General features: G+C 35.3%; 1 protein-coding gene and 1 long non-coding RNA gene across 5 annotated transcripts; both read right to left on the minus strand.

Moving 5' to 3' along the window:
- Window positions 1-6,556: 6,556 nt before the first annotated feature.
- Window positions 6,557-7,832, minus strand: LOC106668006. Its single transcript, XR_001340692.2, has 3 exons — window positions 7,536-7,832; window positions 7,156-7,463; window positions 6,557-7,071 (listed from the first exon to the last, which is right to left on the minus strand). It is a non-coding gene; the product is annotated as an uncharacterized LOC106668006 (long non-coding RNA).
- Window positions 7,833-7,884: 52 nt separating this feature from the next.
- Window positions 7,885-18,551, minus strand: LOC106668018 (chromosome-associated kinesin KIF4-like). Of its 4 annotated transcripts, none has more exons than XM_024224844.1 (23): window positions 18,388-18,551; window positions 16,654-16,755; window positions 16,471-16,588; window positions 16,220-16,398; window positions 16,003-16,155; window positions 15,834-15,937; window positions 15,565-15,773; window positions 15,289-15,464; window positions 15,050-15,226; window positions 14,836-14,973; window positions 14,523-14,669; window positions 14,247-14,449; window positions 14,023-14,167; window positions 13,546-13,950; window positions 13,325-13,463; window positions 13,110-13,246; window positions 12,916-13,029; window positions 12,672-12,848; window positions 12,358-12,426; window positions 10,377-10,547; window positions 9,997-10,143; window positions 8,415-8,455; window positions 7,885-8,352 (listed from the first exon to the last, which is right to left on the minus strand). In XM_024224844.1, exons 2-23 carry the CDS (start codon window positions 16,753-16,755, stop codon window positions 8,298-8,300), a joined length of 3,306 nt encoding a protein of 1,101 aa, XP_024080612.1. In that variant the 5' UTR covers window positions 18,388-18,551; the 3' UTR covers window positions 7,885-8,297. The 4 variants fall into 4 exon arrangements, with proteins under 4 accessions (XP_024080612.1, XP_024080614.1, XP_014251881.2 ...); XM_024224846.1 differs by lacking the exon at window positions 18,388-18,551 and adding an exon at window positions 17,923-18,030 and having other exon boundaries at window positions 10,377-10,538; XM_014396395.2 differs by lacking the exon at window positions 18,388-18,551 and adding an exon at window positions 17,923-18,030.
- Window positions 18,552-19,485: the final 934 nt, after the last annotated feature.

Below are 19,485 nucleotides of genomic sequence, written 5' to 3' on the forward strand. Positions count from 1 at the left end.
ATCAGCCCGAGGATGGTGGTAGTATCTGTAGTGCCCAGAAGGTCAGGATCTTGCACCCACATAGCCACCCTAGTGGTTTTTATAATTTCTCTGTAGGGGCCTACCCTAAGGTTTGCCCCTTCCCACGGGTGGATGGTAGGCACCGTTGCCATGAGTCATTCCTTGGCATTCTGATTTTCACAGGTTATCAGGACAGCTCCTTTTTCAACGTACCCGTTCCTGAATTGAGATCCTTGGGAGTTTTTACACTTCCAGACCTCGGCAAGGATGGCCCGCTGAACAGCTCTGCCCTGTTGTAACCAATGTTGTTAGTGTTGTTAGTTTTTTCCGTATATTCCTCCAACACCACGGCCATTTTTAGCGCTTTGAGGGCTTGAGGTATGTTCCAGTGCCCTCCCCATCAACTGTGTTGGGGTGGGGATGACCCGCTTCACACCGCTTCCCTCAATTTTGCTTTTTTTGGGGCATGTCCTAGGAGCACTTGCACTGGATGAAGGGGTGCTACCTAGTGACCTGTACCTTTTGCCAGTTTTGGTTGGCGTTGGCCCCGGTTTTTTGGGGTCAACACTTCCAGTGGTTAGCCCTGTTGCTGGAGTCCGGAAGTGAACATTGGGGTTTTGTTTCCCTTTCCTGGTTCTTTTCAGAATAGGCTCCCTACGTTGTTTGGCTTTTTGAATTGCCATTTTACGTCTTTGTGCCCCAGATATTTTTGGGGGTTTTCGGTATCTTTTATCTTCTCCGTCACATCCATTAGAGTGGTTTCGTCTTCTGGTTTGGTTTTTTCCTGAAGACCCCCCACATCTGCAGAATGTGACGTAAGAAGATTGTCCTCTATTTCTTGGGTTATGAGAATTGGAGAGGGTTTGGTTTTTGGATCTTCCTTTGCTGGTTCTCCCGGTGTTTTTTTGTTTACTCTTGGTTTTTCCATATAATTTCCAAGAGTGAGAGGTATTTAAGGGTCACTCTCTCCGGTATAAGGTTACTTACCCAAGGGTGTCATCTGGTGCCCTTGAGGCTCCGCTATAGTACAGTTTCCTGTCATCCATCGGTACGGATCGCATAACACCTTGGATTTGGGCTGGAAAGTGGGGCTAGGATTGGGTGTAAGGTGGGAAGAGGGGTAAGGTGTGGGATTTTGGATTCGGAGGTGTCAGGTCCCCCCCCTCTTGTCCCTCCATACCCCTCTTTCCGTTTGTTAAATTAACAGGGTACACCCGCGTAAGCTTCGTGAAGGTGGAAAGTCGGAGTTGGGTATTAGAGGCTATTAGAGACGCATAGTCGTACCCGATCTCGAAGTTTATTTTCAATAAATTCGATTTCAGATTTACTATTCTGGTCTCGAGAGTTCAATAAAAATTTTAACCATTCTATTAGGTGATTGAAATCTACTACCCCGAAACCATGTTTTGGTTGCGGAATCTTATGCATTCCGGTTTTTGGTTTCTGAGGCTAGTATTTAAACATGGATGAAATCACAGGCCATTTCGGATGAGAACGAATGGCATTTATATCTCCGCTACTGCTATAACGTTTCTGTGAGCGGTTGTATGCGTTAGAATATTTTTATAATATTTTCTATCATCAGCATCCACAAGCGTCAAATTCGGGTTTTTCATGAATATTAATTCCATGAGACCCGGTGTAGCGATGTATCTTTCTTCAACATCTAATTCATTGTTTCCAATCGTGACAATACTGTCACCCATTGTAAATTGTTTTCCATTGTAACGTACCCCAAAAGTTTGATCCAACCCACCTAGGTCATTATTTAAAAATTTCATTACGTACTTCGATGGAGCCTCACCAACTTTTTCCAGAAAGTCGAAAGCCATGATTCCTTCAGGAGTTCTAACGTCTTCGCTTACTTGCTCGAGTATAGGTTTACACGGAGTGAACTCAACTCGGGTTCAGAAAACATTGGATGCAGATGCTCACTGTCATCGTCGCTTTCAATGTTAACGGATAAATCGATGCTTTTAGGCTCCGTTTGTTCTTCATCCTTACACGATGGGACCAAATCTATGTCTTGTAACTGTGATCTAAATACCTTCAACTTTGAGTTGAAATAGGTGTCTGTTCGACAGGAGTCGGTATTTATAATCTTTTCGGCCTCTTAGGGCGGTGGTCATCTTCCACTTCTCGCTTTAACTGCAATGGTTGAACGGTGCGTGCCTCAATGGCGTTGATAATAGGTTTATATTTAACTTTGTGATATTCATCATTTTCCTCTTTCAATCGTTTAAGAGCATTATATTTTTTTCCTAATATTCTCTCTTATTTCTGCTATTTCTCGTGTCCAACATGGAGGTGTTGTTTTTTCTATCGTCGACGAATGACTGATCTGTTTCAAAGCAATATATAGATATCGAAATCTTTACGGTAATGACCGTTTTTCAAGGGGGAATTCTTGTTAATCCTTAATTGTTATCATTCAAGCACTTTCGACAAATATCGGAAAATTCCTTAAACGACAAATCCGAGTTTACATGATCTTCGTTTATACTTTACGCATATCCATGTTTAGTAAATCTTGTTTAAAAGCAATAAGTAAATTAACATTATCACTTATCAAATGTTTGGGGACCTTCGTGTAACTTTGTCTCATAGGTAAAACGAATCTATCCCATGCAAAAATAGGATCTAACCCGATCCTGCTTATCACAAAGCATGTCGTCAAATATAATGATAGAATCGGGGCCTCGTTTGGCTGGGGGCACTTGGTCATTATTGTCAAACAAAAATAAACGAATTTCATTTAATTATTTTTCATTTTCACATATTTTGGCTGAGTAATAGATTTGCTAAAGAGATATATAGTTTGAAATTTCAAACCATCTAAATTATATATAACATTTAATATTAAATTTGTTTTTCCAAAATTGGAAGGACCACATATTAAACACCTAATGCTATTCGGTAAATAAGGGATTGTGCATTTGTGCTTAATAAATCCTTCTGATTCGACGTCAACTTTCCTTATCGATAAAGATAAGTCTTGCTTCTTTAAGCACATAATGACGACTGAGGGTAAAACGTTGTTTTATGATATTATATATAAAAAAATTGTGCATTATTCAGAAACGAACTTGTTAGGTACTTTTTAATTTGTTATTAATTGACTAGCGGAACAATTTTCGTTTTGTTAGATATAAAAATTAATATTTATTTAGAAATCGTGGGATGCGGTCTGGTGTGAAGTAGGTTTCAGAAAAACATTTTCTTTATCGTGCCAACGTTTCGATCTTTATTGAGATCATCTTCAGGGCTCAAAGTGTTTTTCTTCTGTGTAATTGTGCCATTCTTTGCGTGTCGTGTTGTGAGGGCACTCTTTGAGCCCTGAAGATGATCTCAATACAGATCGAAACGTTGGCACGATAAAGAAAATGTTTTTCTGAAACCTACATCACACCAGACCGCATCTCACGATTTCTAAATAAATATCGATTAACGGTCACTAATCACCTAAAAATTAATACAAAACAAACAGAAATCACATACAATTTGCACAACTTCTCGAGCTTTTACAACTAATACAACTATATAAATAAATAATATTCTTTATTCATGTTTAAAAAAATTTAGTCATTTTCTTCGAAATCAACTCTAAAATGACCCAGAACTAAGGTTGAAATTCCGTCGTTTAAAGTGAAACGTTTATCATCGTGAGAGTTGAATGAAATCTTTTCTAAGCAGTCGTTAACTGACTTTCTGAAGGCGTGATTGGATCAGATACATTTTATTTCTAAAAGACAAGCTTTTGAAAAGGTAATTCACATAATCTTCGTACGATATTTGATTTTTTATTACTATTTTCTGCACCCCTTTTAACATTTTAGTTCCTTCTTTTTTATTGCGTACATTTTAGGTCGAAGGCCTACATATTACCAAATAATTTCACCGTTCATCTCGTCTTTAAACTTCCTCATCTTTTGTTTTTTTTATTGAGATCACTCCAGCATGAGTTCTCTTTAGGAACATCCGACGTGTCAAAGTATTCCATCATTTTTTGCAAACCATTGTACATATCGATTGTCATTATTTTATAAAGAAGGGAATCGGTGTCGGTATAGAGTAAAGTTGTATTTTCTCGACCATATCTCGGCAGCATATCATTATAATGGTGATTGTACATATGCTTTTTCGAAATGTCTAAAATTGCCAGGTTTATTGAAATCCACCGTTGTTTTCGCTAAATGAACTACAGTCAAATTTTCGGTGTAGATCGTATGATCTAAAAAAATTCTGGTTTTATTTTTTCTAAATGTTTCGAGTTACATACTGATTAAATATTCATTCTTTTTCGAACTGATTCCATCGTTTTCCCGAAAATCGAATTGTTAAACAATTTACAAATATCTTTTTGAAAATTCGCTGTAGCGTTTGCCCTTAGCATTGCGTTATTCTCTACGTACGGGGCCAACCACCGAGACTGAACAAATGTTAACGCTCTTTTAATTTTAACAATTTTTAAAAGGTTTTCAACGGCTTGTTTTAGCGCCGTGGAATGAACAACAGAGTTGCTTCTTAAATTCACTTAATTTAGTGGTCCGCTTGACCAATTAATATCTTTCAATTAATTAAAGTTTTTAGTTGAGATAAAAAAGTCAGTGGCACGAATCTTCGGCTTGAATCGCCGCTGCTCTACCACTTGAGCTATCGTGACCTCGATCCACTCGGACACTAACTTCCCGTCTCAACCCCACCTTTTGAATTTTCCCTCCTTTTTGCCATTTTTCAAATGTCGTGTAATCTACTTGATTTGATTGATGAAAACGGCAAAAAGGAGGGAAAATTCAAAAGGTGGTGTTTAAAAAAAAAAGTGATGTCATCGCCTAAACTGTTGAGGCTACCGACAACCTACACCCTTTTTTCAGAGATTAACAACTCTCCAAACTACACATATAGCATAAAGTTTGCCTCAGACCAAATAATGGTATGGTAGAAAAGGATACTAGGAAGCGGGGTTTGTATTCCCCAGGCACTGCAGCCTTCTGGCTTATTGTACCTTTCTAGTTCTGTAGTTCAGTGCAATAGCCTCAATCCTTCTTCTTAGAAGTATCAAGTCATTGACTGTTGCTGCTGCAATTTGATTCCCTAAGTTTTTTCCGTACGTTAGGTTAAACCTCATTGAACTATTGCTTCGCATTCGAAGATATATGAGTGGTGTTTCCTCCTTCTCATTCCATAATCTAAAAATGGGATCATCGCTGTATGTACCCATGTTGTGTAGATGTTTTCTACCAGTGATCGGTTAGTAATCCTACCAGTCCTCTTTGTTTGGCCGTCTCCAATTGCAGCAGTGTTTATGCCAGTCTCAGTGAGGGTTGTTTCATCATAAGTTTACCATGTCTAGCACCGCTAGAGTTTATCCACTTCTCCTTTTGTTTTGCTTGGATTCATTCTGCGATGGAGGATTCTATATTTGTTTTTGTTATCCCAAGTATAGGTTCAGGGCCTTTATAGGGTCTTGCAGATCCTCCTCTGGCCAGACTGTCTGCTTTGTCGTTACCTAAAATTCTCCTGTGTCCTGGCACCCAAGATATCATCAGGTTGTTGTTTTTCCCCAGGTTTTGGAGATTTTGGATGCATTCACCGACTAATTTTGATGTGATTATTTTACATGCTAATGCTTTAATGGCTGCTTGGCTATCTGATCTTATGAGGATTTTTTAAAAGATTTTCCAGGGAACTTTGCATTGATGGCATGTATTTCCGCTTGAAAGACCAAAGTGTACTTCCCTAATGAGTTTGATTGCTCATGTTTTGGGCTTGTACAGAAAACGCCTGATCCGGTCCCTTCGTTTGTTTTGTAGCCATCTGTGTACCATATCATTGTATCTGATACTCTCCTCTCCTGTGTTCTTCCTCTCCTTTATAGTCCATTGAGACTTTATAGGAAGTTGTGAAGATTTTTTCGGGATCATGTAATCAGTTCCCATTTCTAATAATGGGTGTCTGATTTTGTTGATTATGGATGTATGCCCAAATTGTTTAGTTCCTTTCAATTTAATTGTTTCTGGAGCCTAAATGAGCTTTTCCTAGCCTCTCCTTGTATGAATATTTCCAGTGGAAGTAGGTTTAGTAAAGTTTCTAATGTGTTTGTAGGGGTTGTTCTCATTGCCCCTGTGATACATAGGTTTGCTAGTCTTTGTATGCTGCCTAATGTTGCTACTTACCAAATAATAATTATAGATATAAAATAAATTTTTTTGTTATTTTTCTCATTTACATTTAAAATCTCACTTAAAATCCAGATAAGTTATGAATTTTTATGTAGAACACTGGACATAGGAAAAAAAAATCCCCCTTAGTTAATCCAACCAAAAAATCTTTTTTTTTTTTTTTTTTTTGGGGGGGGGGTAAAAATGTATATTTTTAAGTGTTTTAAAGGTTGATTAAACCAAATCCAAATTGTCAAATTTTTAACTAATATTTTTTGTTTCAGGATATGGAAGCATCTTCAGTTTTTGTAAACTTTTTATACATCTCATTTAATACAACCATAAATATATTCTTATTCTACATAAAAAAACAACAACCAATTGATAGATAATAACTTTGAAATTCATACCCAACAAAGGCAGAAAACTTCATAAAAAAAGTAAATTACATAAAATACATATTTTTATCAGCTCTAAGGCTCATTGACAAGAACACAGACACGTATCTAATAGTGTGATCTAGTACTACAAAAAAATAGTTTAATTAAAATTGATGATCATATGTCCATATTCTCCCCTTTTTTGTGTATAAAAATATAAATAAACAATGGGAGAAAGGGGCCGCGATGAGGGGAAAATACGATGAGGACGAGGTTTGTATTTTTTTCTGACCGTACAATTTCACTACTTCAGAAGAGCTGGTTTTGCTTCCTTTTTTATCAATAAAGAGGACATTATTTTTTTTTATTACCCTGAGGAGTCATTGTTTCCCGGGAAAAACAGTTGGCGCTGGATGTTTGAATGAGTCAAAGCCGCCACAGGAAAATCTCCATTGAGCCTCATGCACCCGGAGACCGGGTTGATTGTGACAGTCCAAGGAGGATCTGTGACAATTGAGTTGCTCACAAGCCTATAAATACAGCCATAAATATTACCTGACAGAAATAAAAGTGAAATACAAAGTATTTGATGCTGTCTGCATATTGTGTTTTACCTGCCAAATTCGATAAATTGATATTTTGTCCAGAAAATCTTTATTTTGCCTTCAACTAATTATCTATGTGGAAATGAACAAATTGATTTTTCATTTGTTTAAAAAACTTCTTTCTACTGTTACACGCACAAATCTGGTCCATGGTAATTATCAAGAGTAAAGCATTTTGTTTTTCTCAGTAGCAGAACATTTTTCAGTGGCATGGCTCCTTCTTGAAAAAATAGTTCTAAATGAAAAGTAAACTTGGCTAATTTTATTTTAACATCAAAACTGCCTTCTTCAAATTCAATCCTCCAAATAGCTTAATTCTGTAAAAAAAAAAAAAAAAAAAAAAACTTTAATTAGTCGACTTGATTATTTGATTTTACAAATTAAGAGACCTCTGTTGGATGGTCATAACTCCCTCTGCGATTCCAGCTCCGTTGAGTATGTTTTACACTTTCTCACAGAATTCTCACTTCTAGGGAAGAAATGAAATTTACACACTTTCAGTTTTGTAATGCTAACATATTTTTTTTTAAAAAAAGCCAATTGGCGAGGACATTTATTTACACAATTTTAGAAATTAAATGTAAAGTTAAGTTCTGCACAAAAGGTAACGGTATATAATTTTTGTAACCTTTTTTATTTCCTTACCCATTGCTGTTCAACATTAAGAAAATAATACAATCGTAGTAACAACTTTAAAATTATATTATAAGTTATTATATAAAATTGATTGTAATCTTCAACTCTAAAATACACAAAAAGAATAATTTAATAATTTTTAATTTTTAAGAACTAAATGTAAAATTAAGTTCTGCACAAAAGGTAACGGGTATATAATTTTTGTATCTTTTTTATTTCCTTACCCACTGCTGTTCAACATTAAGAAAAGTATACAATCGTACTTGAGTAACAACTTTAAAATAAATAAAAAATAAGTCTAAAATCAATGTACACTTAAAGGAAAAGAACTTTAGGTTATTATATAAAATTGATTATAATCTTCAACTCTAAAATATACAAAAAGAATAATTAAGTCAAACAATAAAACGTGCAATTCCAACGATTATCGGGGGGGGGGGGACTAAAGGTCTTGGTCTTTTCCAGAAAGTAAAAACAGGAGAAACTATTTAAAAATAATCATATGACTGCGGTGTCTATAAAAAGTAGTCGTCCCTTCTTGCTCTTATGCTCACTAAAGGTTCCATTAACCTAGGGAAAAAAGGAAAACGTTGAAAATTGATTTTATAAGACAAATGGGCTTTTAACCATACCTCTGTTTTTTTGTTGGGCTGACTTCTAAATTTGACTTATCCTGCAAACAGAGAACAAATTTTAATAAATTCAGAACTGACAAGCAAAGAACAGTGGTGTCTGCCTAGTATAAATTAAAACTAAACCCTGTTTATATCTTCATTAATTTTAATCCAAGCAGGGCAGCGGGTGTCTCTATATTATTTTCTCCACATATTTATGTATTCAACTCTGAATCAGTGTTTACATTTATTTTCAGTGTGAAACCAGCTTTTAAATAGTGTAAGCCATTCAATTTTGTTTTTCCTTTTCAAAGGTACGATTGATTAATTACAGAACTGATGGATAGGCTGTTAAGTGCTAAAAATTTTTTGTCATTTTCTAGGTTTTTTAAAGAAAAAACTCCAAAAAGTTTTACAATTTTGTGTTTTCTTCATTTATTTATTATAACAATAAAGGATGGTAAAGTTATTTCTATTTTTCAGGTTTTTTTATTTAAATTAGTTTTTGCTGATTGTTCAAAATGGAGTCTTATATGCAAAGGAAGAGCTGTAAAATGGAGAAGGTAAAAAAATTGTTATTTTGAGCATATTGCAAATGGCTGAATTTGTGCAAAAAGTTGGCCTTTCACTTCTTCCAGATGTTACTTACAAATAATTTTTTTCCCCTTTTTTAATAAAGGCTGTGACCTTGGGGTCATTTCTGCCGAGTCTATTCAAAGAATGGAGTAGAGTGGCGATAGAAGTGCCTGCTGACCCCAGGAACAAGCCCAGTCAGGTGCCAGGAGAACAAAACTGTTTTTTTTTTTTTTTTTTTTTTTTTTTCGCAAGGCTTGAGTGAAGAAGAGTCAAGTGTCCAGGCACCAGTGACTCACCCCCACGGACGGCCCAGCACCTGTCGACACAAAGTAAGGGGCCACCAGCGCCGATCTGCCCCATCCTTCACGAGGTTATGAATGGTTAATGGGAGCTACATGATAAAGAGGGGGAATAATTAAATTTTGTGAATTAAGCACTGGGTGACAGAAAAATTGGACTGTTACTGTTTATAATCATTTTTTTATGAAAGTATTTCAAAGTATTTATTGTAAATTATTATATTTATTTTAAATATAATTTCAGTCATACTGCCCCAAATAATGACAAAACAAATAATTTTGTAAAGCATAACAAATAAAGGTGGGGTTGAGATGGGAAGTTAGTGTCCGAGTGGATCGAGGTCACGATAGCTCAAGAGGTAGAGCAGCGGCGTATCCAGCCGAAGTTCGTGGGTTCAAATCCCGCTCGTGCCATTGACTTTTTTATCTCAACTAAAAACATTAATTAACTGTAATATGTTAATTGGTCAAGTGACCACGAAATTAGTGAAATTAAGCTGTAAGTTTTTCTTAATAAGCTGGACAAGCAAGAAAGTGTAGTTTGGTCTTTTTTTTTAAATCATTTTGGCCAGGCAATAACATTTATTTTAGAAACTACAAAATTCCGACTGCCAAACAAGTTTAGAAAATTGGGACTTCACAATACTGTTAGTACAATAAAATATGAACATAAAATTAAAATGCGATTTAATATGTAATTGGTTAAATAAAATGTCAACCCTTACTTGTAATTTACAGGCAGAATCGCATGTACAGTTTTCATTGCAGTCTAGGTCATCCTTTTTACAAGGACAGGATTTAGGAGAGCATTCTTCTTGGCAAGAGCATTGCGGGTTTGTCTTGTTTTTGCTGTTACACCTTCTCTTCGATGACTATTGTAAAAAAAGGAAAAAAAATTAAATTTAAAACAAAGATGTCTCAACACAAAACAATACATTCTACTGTTTAAATTTTCTTGATTTCAGAAGGGTTTTTCATAAGATGCATTTTTCTTAGAATGTAAGTCACCCAACGGTTTTTCAAGCGCTTCTAAACGGAACCCCGGTTACTCGGTTCTAACGCATGCATTTTGAACGGAGGAACTGGTTTATATAAAATGATTTACCTTAAGGGACTGCAGTCTCTTGTAGAGGGGCGTGCGAACCCAGTCTGGATCGTTGGGGTCGTCATTCTCTATCTCGACCGAATCGTCAAACGCCCTCATCCTCTCTTCATCGGCCAATTCGTAGGTGAATGTCTGTGTTTTCTTTTTGCTCTTTCTCGTGCCCTGACCAGCCTACAAATGATTATGAGTTAAAATAAATGCAACAAATGAAATTATTCTTGTTAAAAAAAATTAATAATAATAATAATCGCCTTAGTTTAACCAATAAACGTTATTTTAAGACCAGATGTGCATTACGATTTACTGAATAAATTATCAATCATAAATTTTATACTTTCCTTGCCTGAAAGAATTAAATCTATCAGCCATTTGATGCAACAGGATGAATCCTTTATTGGAAAACCTTCAAAACTGAAGTTAAACAAGAATCACCGATCATCATCAACTTGGAAATGAAGACAATTTGCAGTTGATATTCATACAAATAACAGTGAATAAGCGAAAATTTATTTTACTTGATAAGAAGTGTATGTTTTGTTTTGTTAACTTAAAACAAATACACAAAGAAATGAATTTACTAATGGACTTTTCAAACTATGAGCGTTTCCTCCTATGATTTGCGGGGTGATAAACTTAACATCACCCCTGGTCTGTCTACCATAACCGATTTTTGTTAATTTAGACATGATTCAACATTTTGTCATCTTCGGCACCGCCATGGCAAATTGCCGAAACACATCTGAATGTGAATAAGCTAGGGGATAGGCAGACCATTATGATAGGTAACTATCAAAAAAATTCCATACTAATTTGGATTGACATATAAAGTCAACAAAAATATTTGTCATGAAGAATGAAAAATGGAGAAACTGATTTAAATGTTTACTTCTTCAATCCAAAACATGAAATTGATCCAATTTGTTATTTATATTACAAAAATTTTCTTGTAGAAATTTTAGATCACGTATGAACTGAATGCAACAACCACAGATTGGCATAACAAAAGAAAAAAAATCATAGCCAGAAATTCTTTTTAAAATTACAATCGACTTAATCAACCATAAACCTACAAATTATTTCATTTTTAAGAATATTTCAGAAATTATGTAATTAATATTAGCCAAAAAAAAAAGAAGTCACGTTCAAAAATTCAACTTTTTTTTAATAGTGACTTACATAAAACTTACCCTACTTGGTTTAACCCTTTCAGGTTGGTCAGCACCCTTCGGTCCCCAAGGTACTAAGTGAGCGTGACATCGCACTATACTCCCTTTGCTTTTAGACTAAAGCTCAAAGAAACAGTGTACTGTAAGTTATTTTTAGCACTGTTGTTTGCCGTTTTAAGTAACACTGCTTCTTTGAATTTCAGTCTAATAGTGAAGGGAGAAAAGTGTGATGTCACGCTCACGGTACCTGGGTAGAGGGACAGGTGAGTTTGACCGAAGACTCTCAGCTCCTCACAGGAGGAAGCAAGAATAGGATATCACCCTACATGTCCTGAAAGGGTCAACTTGCTACATTTTTATCAAAACGCCCCATATCAATGGAAAACTATCAAAAAGACAGGATTTTATACTCTTAGAATATCTTTTGAGTATTTTACAAGTGATAAACAAAATTTAGTGAAAATGTGACAAATTTATATTTTTGTCAATTAATAATCGATTATGGTCCACAGCTAACGGATGTCACGACGTAATTTCAAATGTTTTGAGTTTAACGTAGCAGACAAAAAAATTCCCTTCAAACAGAATGAAATTTTTGGACGGGAACTTCTTTAGAATACTCGTATCACAAATTTATTCTCAAGCCTCCTTTTCAGCATCATCAGTGACAAGTCTGTTAAACCAATCTCCTGGTGCAAAAGAGGAAGCCGGTCAGAGCTTTAAAAACGTTGCAATGAATTTTTTTTTTCTTTGTGTGTGGTCTACATGCAGTTTTTTCATCATGCACATGCAATAATTGATCTTAGAAAGAGTACCTTCGATGTAGTGAAGGTTGTATCTTTTTGCTCCAAAAAGTTTTCAAAAGCTTCCATATGTGTAGATGGCTAAATAAACAAAAAATTTGATATTTTTCAATCATTGAACAATCCTAATAATTAATAATAAAAATAAAAAGCAAATTGCCTTACGTATTTATTAAAATTAAACAAAAGAAGAAATGCTACATTTAAAATTTAGTTTAATTATGTAAAAACCATATCTACAAATATCTATTTCTGATATCCGTTTATTAATTGCTTTTGATTTGGAGAAAATAATATTTAAAAAAAAAATAATAATATACACATACAGGTTTGCGCACGACGAGTGCTTTGTTCAAGGTGTTTACTTCTTCCTCCAGTTCCTTGACTCTGTTCCTGAGCATCCCGATTTTCTCGAGCTCTTCATACTTGATATTCTTGTATTGAACCATCTCTTCAGACTCGTTCAGATTTGGCTCTTGAATGCGCTTCAATAAGATGTAAACCTACAAGAAAGAAAAAAAATGTTAGAACATGTTTTTGTTTTTTAATATATAAAAATTTGTAACTTACTTTTTCCTCACATTCTTTTTCCAAATTTTCCAATTCCACTTTGTGACTGGCAGCCATTATTTCCATCTTTTGAGAGTAGAGATCAAGCTGGTTGACATATTCATGCTGTTGTTCCTATTAGGAAAAAAATTAATATTAAAAAAAAAACAAGAAGAAGAAAAAGGATAATAAAATGTAAAAAGCTGCCAAAAGACCTTGAGCTCTGAAACGGACTGTGCAGTATTTAAATTTTCTTTTATTTTTTCAGACACAAAGTTGAACAAGTACGAAATGGCAAACTTTGCATCGCCCATGGATTGCAGCATATCCCAGTTTCCTTTAGGCCGATCTTCTAAAGAAAAAAAAAAGAAGAAGAAAAATAATATTAACAATATGACAAGTTAAAATAAAAGTATTAACAATATATTACCATGATGGATATCAAGAAGTTTTTGCTGAAGGTCAGAAATTTCGGCACTCCTGTTGGCGATGCCTTCTTCAATTTGCATCATGTCCCTTTCTAGTTTTTCTTTTTCTTCCTGGGATATAGAATTATCCTGCAGGCTTTCCTAAAAACAAAAATTAAAATTAAATAAATAGGTTTACTTTGATCAATTAAAAGTAAATAAATACGTATATATTTTTAAGTACTTTGACTATGGTTAATTCTTTTGTTAAAGAGGCTCGATCTTGGATTAGAGAATCGAGCGACCTCTGGGCTTGGTATTCGGACTCGAGCAGCTCGAGCTCCTCCTGCATCTTTTCTTTTATCCTCTCAGAGGCAGGGCCCTTCAGCCTTCTCATCTTGGCCTGCTTCTGCCTGTCCAGGACAGCCATGATTCTCTTGTTGGCGGCTGCGGCAGCTTCGAGCTTACGCTTCAGTACATTCTGCTGTAGCGAGTGCTGTTGTTCCATCTTTTTCAATTGGTTCTGCCGTTTAACATTCTGGGAACGAAGCAGGCACATTTCCCGATCTTTTTCTACCTTCCACGTTCTGAACTTTTCATTTTCACTCTTCATCTGCTGTATCAGTTTTACCTTGAGTTGTTTCATTGACTACAAGCAAATTGAGGAAAAATTAGTTAAATGAGCTTATCGAATGTTACAACTTGAAAATTATTATTTTACCATGATATCAGCCTGTAAAGCTTTCATTTTTTCATCAGAATTCTGCTTCATTTTAATTATCCTTTCTTGTTCTGCAATCTTTTTAAGAAGTGTTGTCTTCTGTTGCTCAAGTTCATGGAGCCTTTTCCTTCTCTGTTCAGCAACTCTATAAAATTATCAACACATATAAAGTCAAAGTTCAAATAAGCCTGAAATCGTATAATTTTAGTCGACAAATTTCTTACTTGCTGGCATTGTTCGCCGAATTTACTGCAGCGTTGTTGATCTGGCTGAGCAGCTCGTCCTTTTCAGCCTGCAAGGATTCAACTTGCTTTTTGAGATCATCGACCTCCTTTTGAGAAACGCCCTCAATGACTCCGAGTCCATTTGCGTTTTCGGACAATTTTGCCATTAGCTCTTCTTTCCAGACAAGATTCTTTGTGATTTGCTGAGAGAAAAAAAAAACTTGTTGAACTAAGAGCCGTTTAAAAATTACTTTAAATAAATAAATTCACACATACATAAATTTCTTTGTTGATCTTTGCCTGGCATAGAATGTGTTCGTGCCTTATTGGTGTATTGAGTCCATCCTCTTCAAATGGGCCCATATTATTTCCTGACAGCTTTTCATGACTGAGCATCTCCTTCTCACACTGGAGTCTCTGCACCTAGGGAAAAAGTAAAAAATGTGAAGGTATAAAAAAAATAAAAAAAGGACTTTGGGAAAAGGTTTACGTCTTTCATGCAATCAGCAAGGATTTTTGAGGAAACATGCAGGGTTCTCAGGAGTTCTTCGGGGACTGAATATACTTCAAAAAAACCAAGAACTTCTACCTGAACTTCAAGAATTTTGGTTTTGATGTCTTGCAGAATCTTGTTCTTGTCGATGTCACCTGATTCCGCAGTGATCGATTCAGACAGGTGGGTTAATTCGGAGAACTTCTCTTTCATTGTCTCTTCTAATTTCTCTGCCTGTAAATTTTATTTTTTCTTAAAAAATAAAATTGAAAACCGTGTTGAAATAATCCAATTTCGGTGAAAAACATACCATAACAGCTCGCTCCAATAAATTGGAGCTTTGAGACATATACTCGGTTAAAGTTTTAAGAAGCTCTTTGATACGAGTCTGAGCATCCTCCAACTCCTGTTCCAACTGTTTGTGACTCGGAGGACACTCATAACTGACACCACCTCCTTCAATAAATTTCAGCCTCATGTCTTCCAACTACAAACAAACGATTAAAAACTCATTGCCTTTTATAGAGAGAGGGAGAAAAAAAAGTTTACTTCTTTCTTAAGCTTGGATATTTCTGCACTCTGCGGGTCCTGGTTCACTACAGGTTTGTTCTTGATCTTCTTTGCCCTATCTGCATACCGAAGGGTGCTGACTGACTCGTCTTGGTTGTAATCCGCTGGACTCACACATGCTATCATAAGTGTGACAGAGTTTCCACCAAGTGAATCTAAAAAAAAAATTTTGTTTAAAAAAAGCATTCAGAATGAATTGTTTCAAAGGAACTTTATGAAATTTTTATGATTTATTAATCAAGATTTTTTAAGGACCTTGAAGGAGACGAGTGAGCTTGCTGTCTCTATAATTGATGAAGCTATTGGTTCCATCACAGAGTTGCGATATGACATTGCCGAGTACCATGAGCCCTTTGTTAATATTGACCCCTTCTTTGAACCTATCGCCTGTGGCACCAGTTTTTTTCGACCTTTCTGATCCGGCCAAATCCACTAAATGGAACTTAGATGTCATCACTTCCTTCCTGTAAAAACCGTCATGAAAAATAATACTGGGAAACTTTGAAATATGAAACAAATCTTACGGGTTTTGCTTGTTGGTTATTCTAATATTAAATGTGAATATGGCATGAGATCGTGATGATTGGGCGTTCATGGCTGTTGCTCCTACCACCCTACCTTGAGAACCCTTGAAAAGTTTAAAATTAATAGAAGATTTGGGAGTATTTTTTTATCGCATCAAAATAAAATTACTTCTTGAAGCCGGCTGAGGGCTTCGGCGGGGGAATGGACCTCCACTTCAGTCAGACCGGGAATGCAAACGCTGTTATGCTGCTCCCGCATATCGACCACGCTTTGCTCACGCGGTTTGTTAGTCAGCAAATCATAGAGACTTTCATTATACAACTAGGCAAATTAAAAAAATTTTTACATCATAAAAATAAACCAGATGAAAAATTTGTCTACGTACTTCTAAAAATGAGCAAGTCACTCTATACGAATAATCAGTCTTTGTGTCAATTGTATCAAATATATCATAAACTGCTCTAGGAATTATGCCCAGCTCGATGCCTCCGGAATAATTTGTACCCATAGTGTATGTTTTGCCAGAACCTGTTTGACCATATGCAAGGATAGTCAAATTGTAACCTAATAAATCAAATATCCATTATAACCTAGTTAAAAGCTGGATATTAAAAATATTTTTAAAAAGATAAATACCTTTGAATAGATTTTCAATAAGATGCTTCACTGCGCAATTGTAGACCTTGCTTTGTCCCTCGAACTCATCGAAGACATAATTAAACGTGAACGTCTGACTAGCTTTTCCGATTGAGATCTAATATTTTGGATTTACTACGCATTAATACCCAATTGCTGAATTATCAGATTAAAAATATTTACCTGAGGTTCATCGGGTATCCTCTCAATGCAAGAGCGACAGCCACTTTCAGTTTCTGATTTTACAAGTGGCCTGATTCGTACAGCAACCTTTACTGAATCCATCTAAATATTTAAAAACAATTTTTTTAGTAAAAAAAAGTAATTCCTGTCGTACAGGAATGTTTAACATCCAACTGGTTTTGAATTCTGTTGTGGAGGAGTCAAAACCACTGTACAATACTTTTTGCATATTATTCTCAATTATAAAATTGTGTGGGGCTGTATTGTGGAGCACGTTTATGTTAGCGAGTCGGTTTTAGCATATAGTATTGAAATGAAAATGAAGCATTGAGTACATGATGTGCCATGACCTTTCACAATATCAACAAATATTCAACAAGTGGCAGATTACTCGATAAAACTCGCTCTTTTATTAAAATAGGAAATTGTCATATCAGTTTATGTGTTTTACGACAGGGTTCTTCAACAAAGATGACCAATTCCCGTGATGATTCAATCCAAAAGAAATAGTTAAGCTTCCCTATACTTGAAATTTTGAACTTTTGGACAGCTGTGTTGTAAGGTAGATCTTAAAAATCATACATGATGGGCCACAACTTCTCATAATGTCAACAAATTTTCAACAAGTGGCAGATTACTCGATAAAACTCGCTCTTTTATTAAAATAGGAAATCGTCAAATCTGTGTATGTGTTGAACGACAGGGTTCTTCAACAAAGATGACCAATTCGCATGATGATTCAATCCAAAAGAAATAGAGTTAAGCTTCCCTATACATGAAATTTTGAACTTTTGGACAACTGTATTGTAAGGTAGAGCTTAAAAATCATACATTATGGGCCACAATGTCAAGAAAATATTCAACAAGTGGCAGATTACTCGATAAAACTCACTCTTTTATTAAAATAGGAAATTGTCAAATTTGTGTATGTGTTGAACGACAGGGTTCTTCAACAAAGATCGACCGATTCGCCTGATGGTTCAATCCAAAAGAATCAGAGTTAAGGTTCTCCCATTCTTGTAATATTGAACTTTTGGACAACTATATTGTAAGGTAGAACTTAAAAATCATACGTAGTGTATCAAAACCTTTCACAATGCCAAAAAATATTCAACAAGTGGCACATTGCTCGTCAAAAAAGCTCTTTCATTATAACAGTTGTTAGTAGAATCAGTGTTATATTCAGGATCATAAAGAATTCAGTGTATACAGGATAAACCACGAACGGGAGTTAAATGGCAATCAATAAACGAGAAAAAGTAAAATTACCTTAAAAGTAGGGTAAATTATGTACGAAATTCAACGAAACTGATGAAACCCCAAAAGTGGAGACCGTTGGCCAACCGCCAAAGGCCGGTTCTGACGTTCTGTTCTTGGTTCCTGCTTGCTCTGGCGGGTTCCAGCTTGCAATCGATTGTGCCGTTCTTATAGAGAAAACTCAATACAAACTCATTTTCTCCAGGATATAAAAAACAATTTTTAAAAAACCAATAACTGTTTTTTGCATAAAACCTCATTTCTGGGTGTTTTTTTAAAGTTTGGGTGAAAGAATTTGAGGACAAGAATCTCTGTCAACGGTCAAGGTAGTCATGATAATACCGAGTTATCATTTCAAATTATTTCTTTTATTCTAATTTCCCCTGTGCGTAAAACAACCATAGAATATACTTAAAAACGGTGGAAAATTAATATAAAGGGCTATTTGGATAAAATTCAATTTCAAATTGGACTTACAATATCTCAAATGAATTATGAAAAGCTCAAAGATTTGAAAGTCCCGTGTTGCGCGGGTTCTCTCCACTCACTGTAAACTGGAACTTTTGTTAAAATAATAAATACTTTTATTAAGCAACAATAAAAAATGCAACTTTGCAATGATAGAAAAAAATTGGAACAAAACGTAAATAACATGTGATGGTAAATACAAAAATCCGTTTGTTAAAAAAAAAATATTAATAAAAAAATAAAAGTAACTCTGGAAAGCTTTTCCCACTGACAGTGCCACTGTTGACTGTTATAAAATATAACATTAACTCAATCTTGTTTTTTACTTTTATTTTCAATCCCGGTCTTTCGTTTAAATGGTCGATTAATGGAGATAGATAACGTTCCCCAACCCTCTGGTAAATGTTTTACAATTTAATATTCAGTATGGAAGCTTTGTCGATCAGTCTGTGATTTTTTTGCAATCTGTCGCCTGTTTAAAACGACAAATCGGACCTGGTCCGCTTCGTCTCGCTACGCTTTTCGCTATTAACGATACAGTACAGACATGAATTGACCGAGAACGACCGGTCGGGTCAGTCAAATCCCTCAAACCTCAGGAAGGAATATCACAATTAACCAGTCTATAATTATATCATAAAGCAGATTCAAATGATCTCCCCTTATATGAGGTTTTATAATAGAATTTTTAACTACTGTAAATTAAAGGGTTTTCATTTTACAGTTTGTCAGTATGTTCATAGTGGTGAGAAGCATACTGAAACTAATGGTTTTATTTCTGTGTTTCACCTACCAATCAGACCACTTCGAATTGATTGATCACTATATTTTTGTCTGTAAATAATTTCAATGATTAATTTAAGACATGCGTGATATTTTTTATGTATGGTAATTACTGGACGCTGGTAAAATTCCATCATGTTGCACGTTCCGCAGCTGATGACCATAGCAACATAGACTGCTACACAGATGGTCCACACTTCACTTATCAAAGATAGAGGGAGTAGTGCAGGAATCTACATACCTAAATTGGGAATCAGCATCTCCTCCCCCCTTGGCAATAACACCTCCGTTTTTCAGGCGGAAATCTGGGCATTAATGTGTGTT

Source organism: Cimex lectularius, unplaced genomic scaffold (genome assembly GCF_000648675.2).
Source record: "Cimex lectularius strain Harlan isolate CLEC.00 unplaced genomic scaffold, Clec_2.1 scaffold88, whole genome shotgun sequence".
Taxonomy (NCBI): Eukaryota; Metazoa; Arthropoda; class Insecta; order Hemiptera; family Cimicidae; genus Cimex; species Cimex lectularius.

Bases quoted from the DNA above. Each gene is read 5' to 3' on its own strand.
- LOC106668018 (XM_024224844.1), bottom strand. From the start codon at position 16,755: ATGGATTCAGTAAAGGTTGCTGTACGAATCAGGCCACTTGTAAAATCA. The intron at 15,465-15,564 runs GTCCTTAAAAAA...TTTTTTTTTTAG, and splicing joins GCTCACTCGTCTCCTTCAAG to ATTCACTTGGTGGAAACTCT. The intron at 13,247-13,324 runs GTAATATATTGT...TTTTTTCTTTAG, and splicing joins ACTTCTTGATATCCATCATG to AAGATCGGCCTAAAGGAAAC.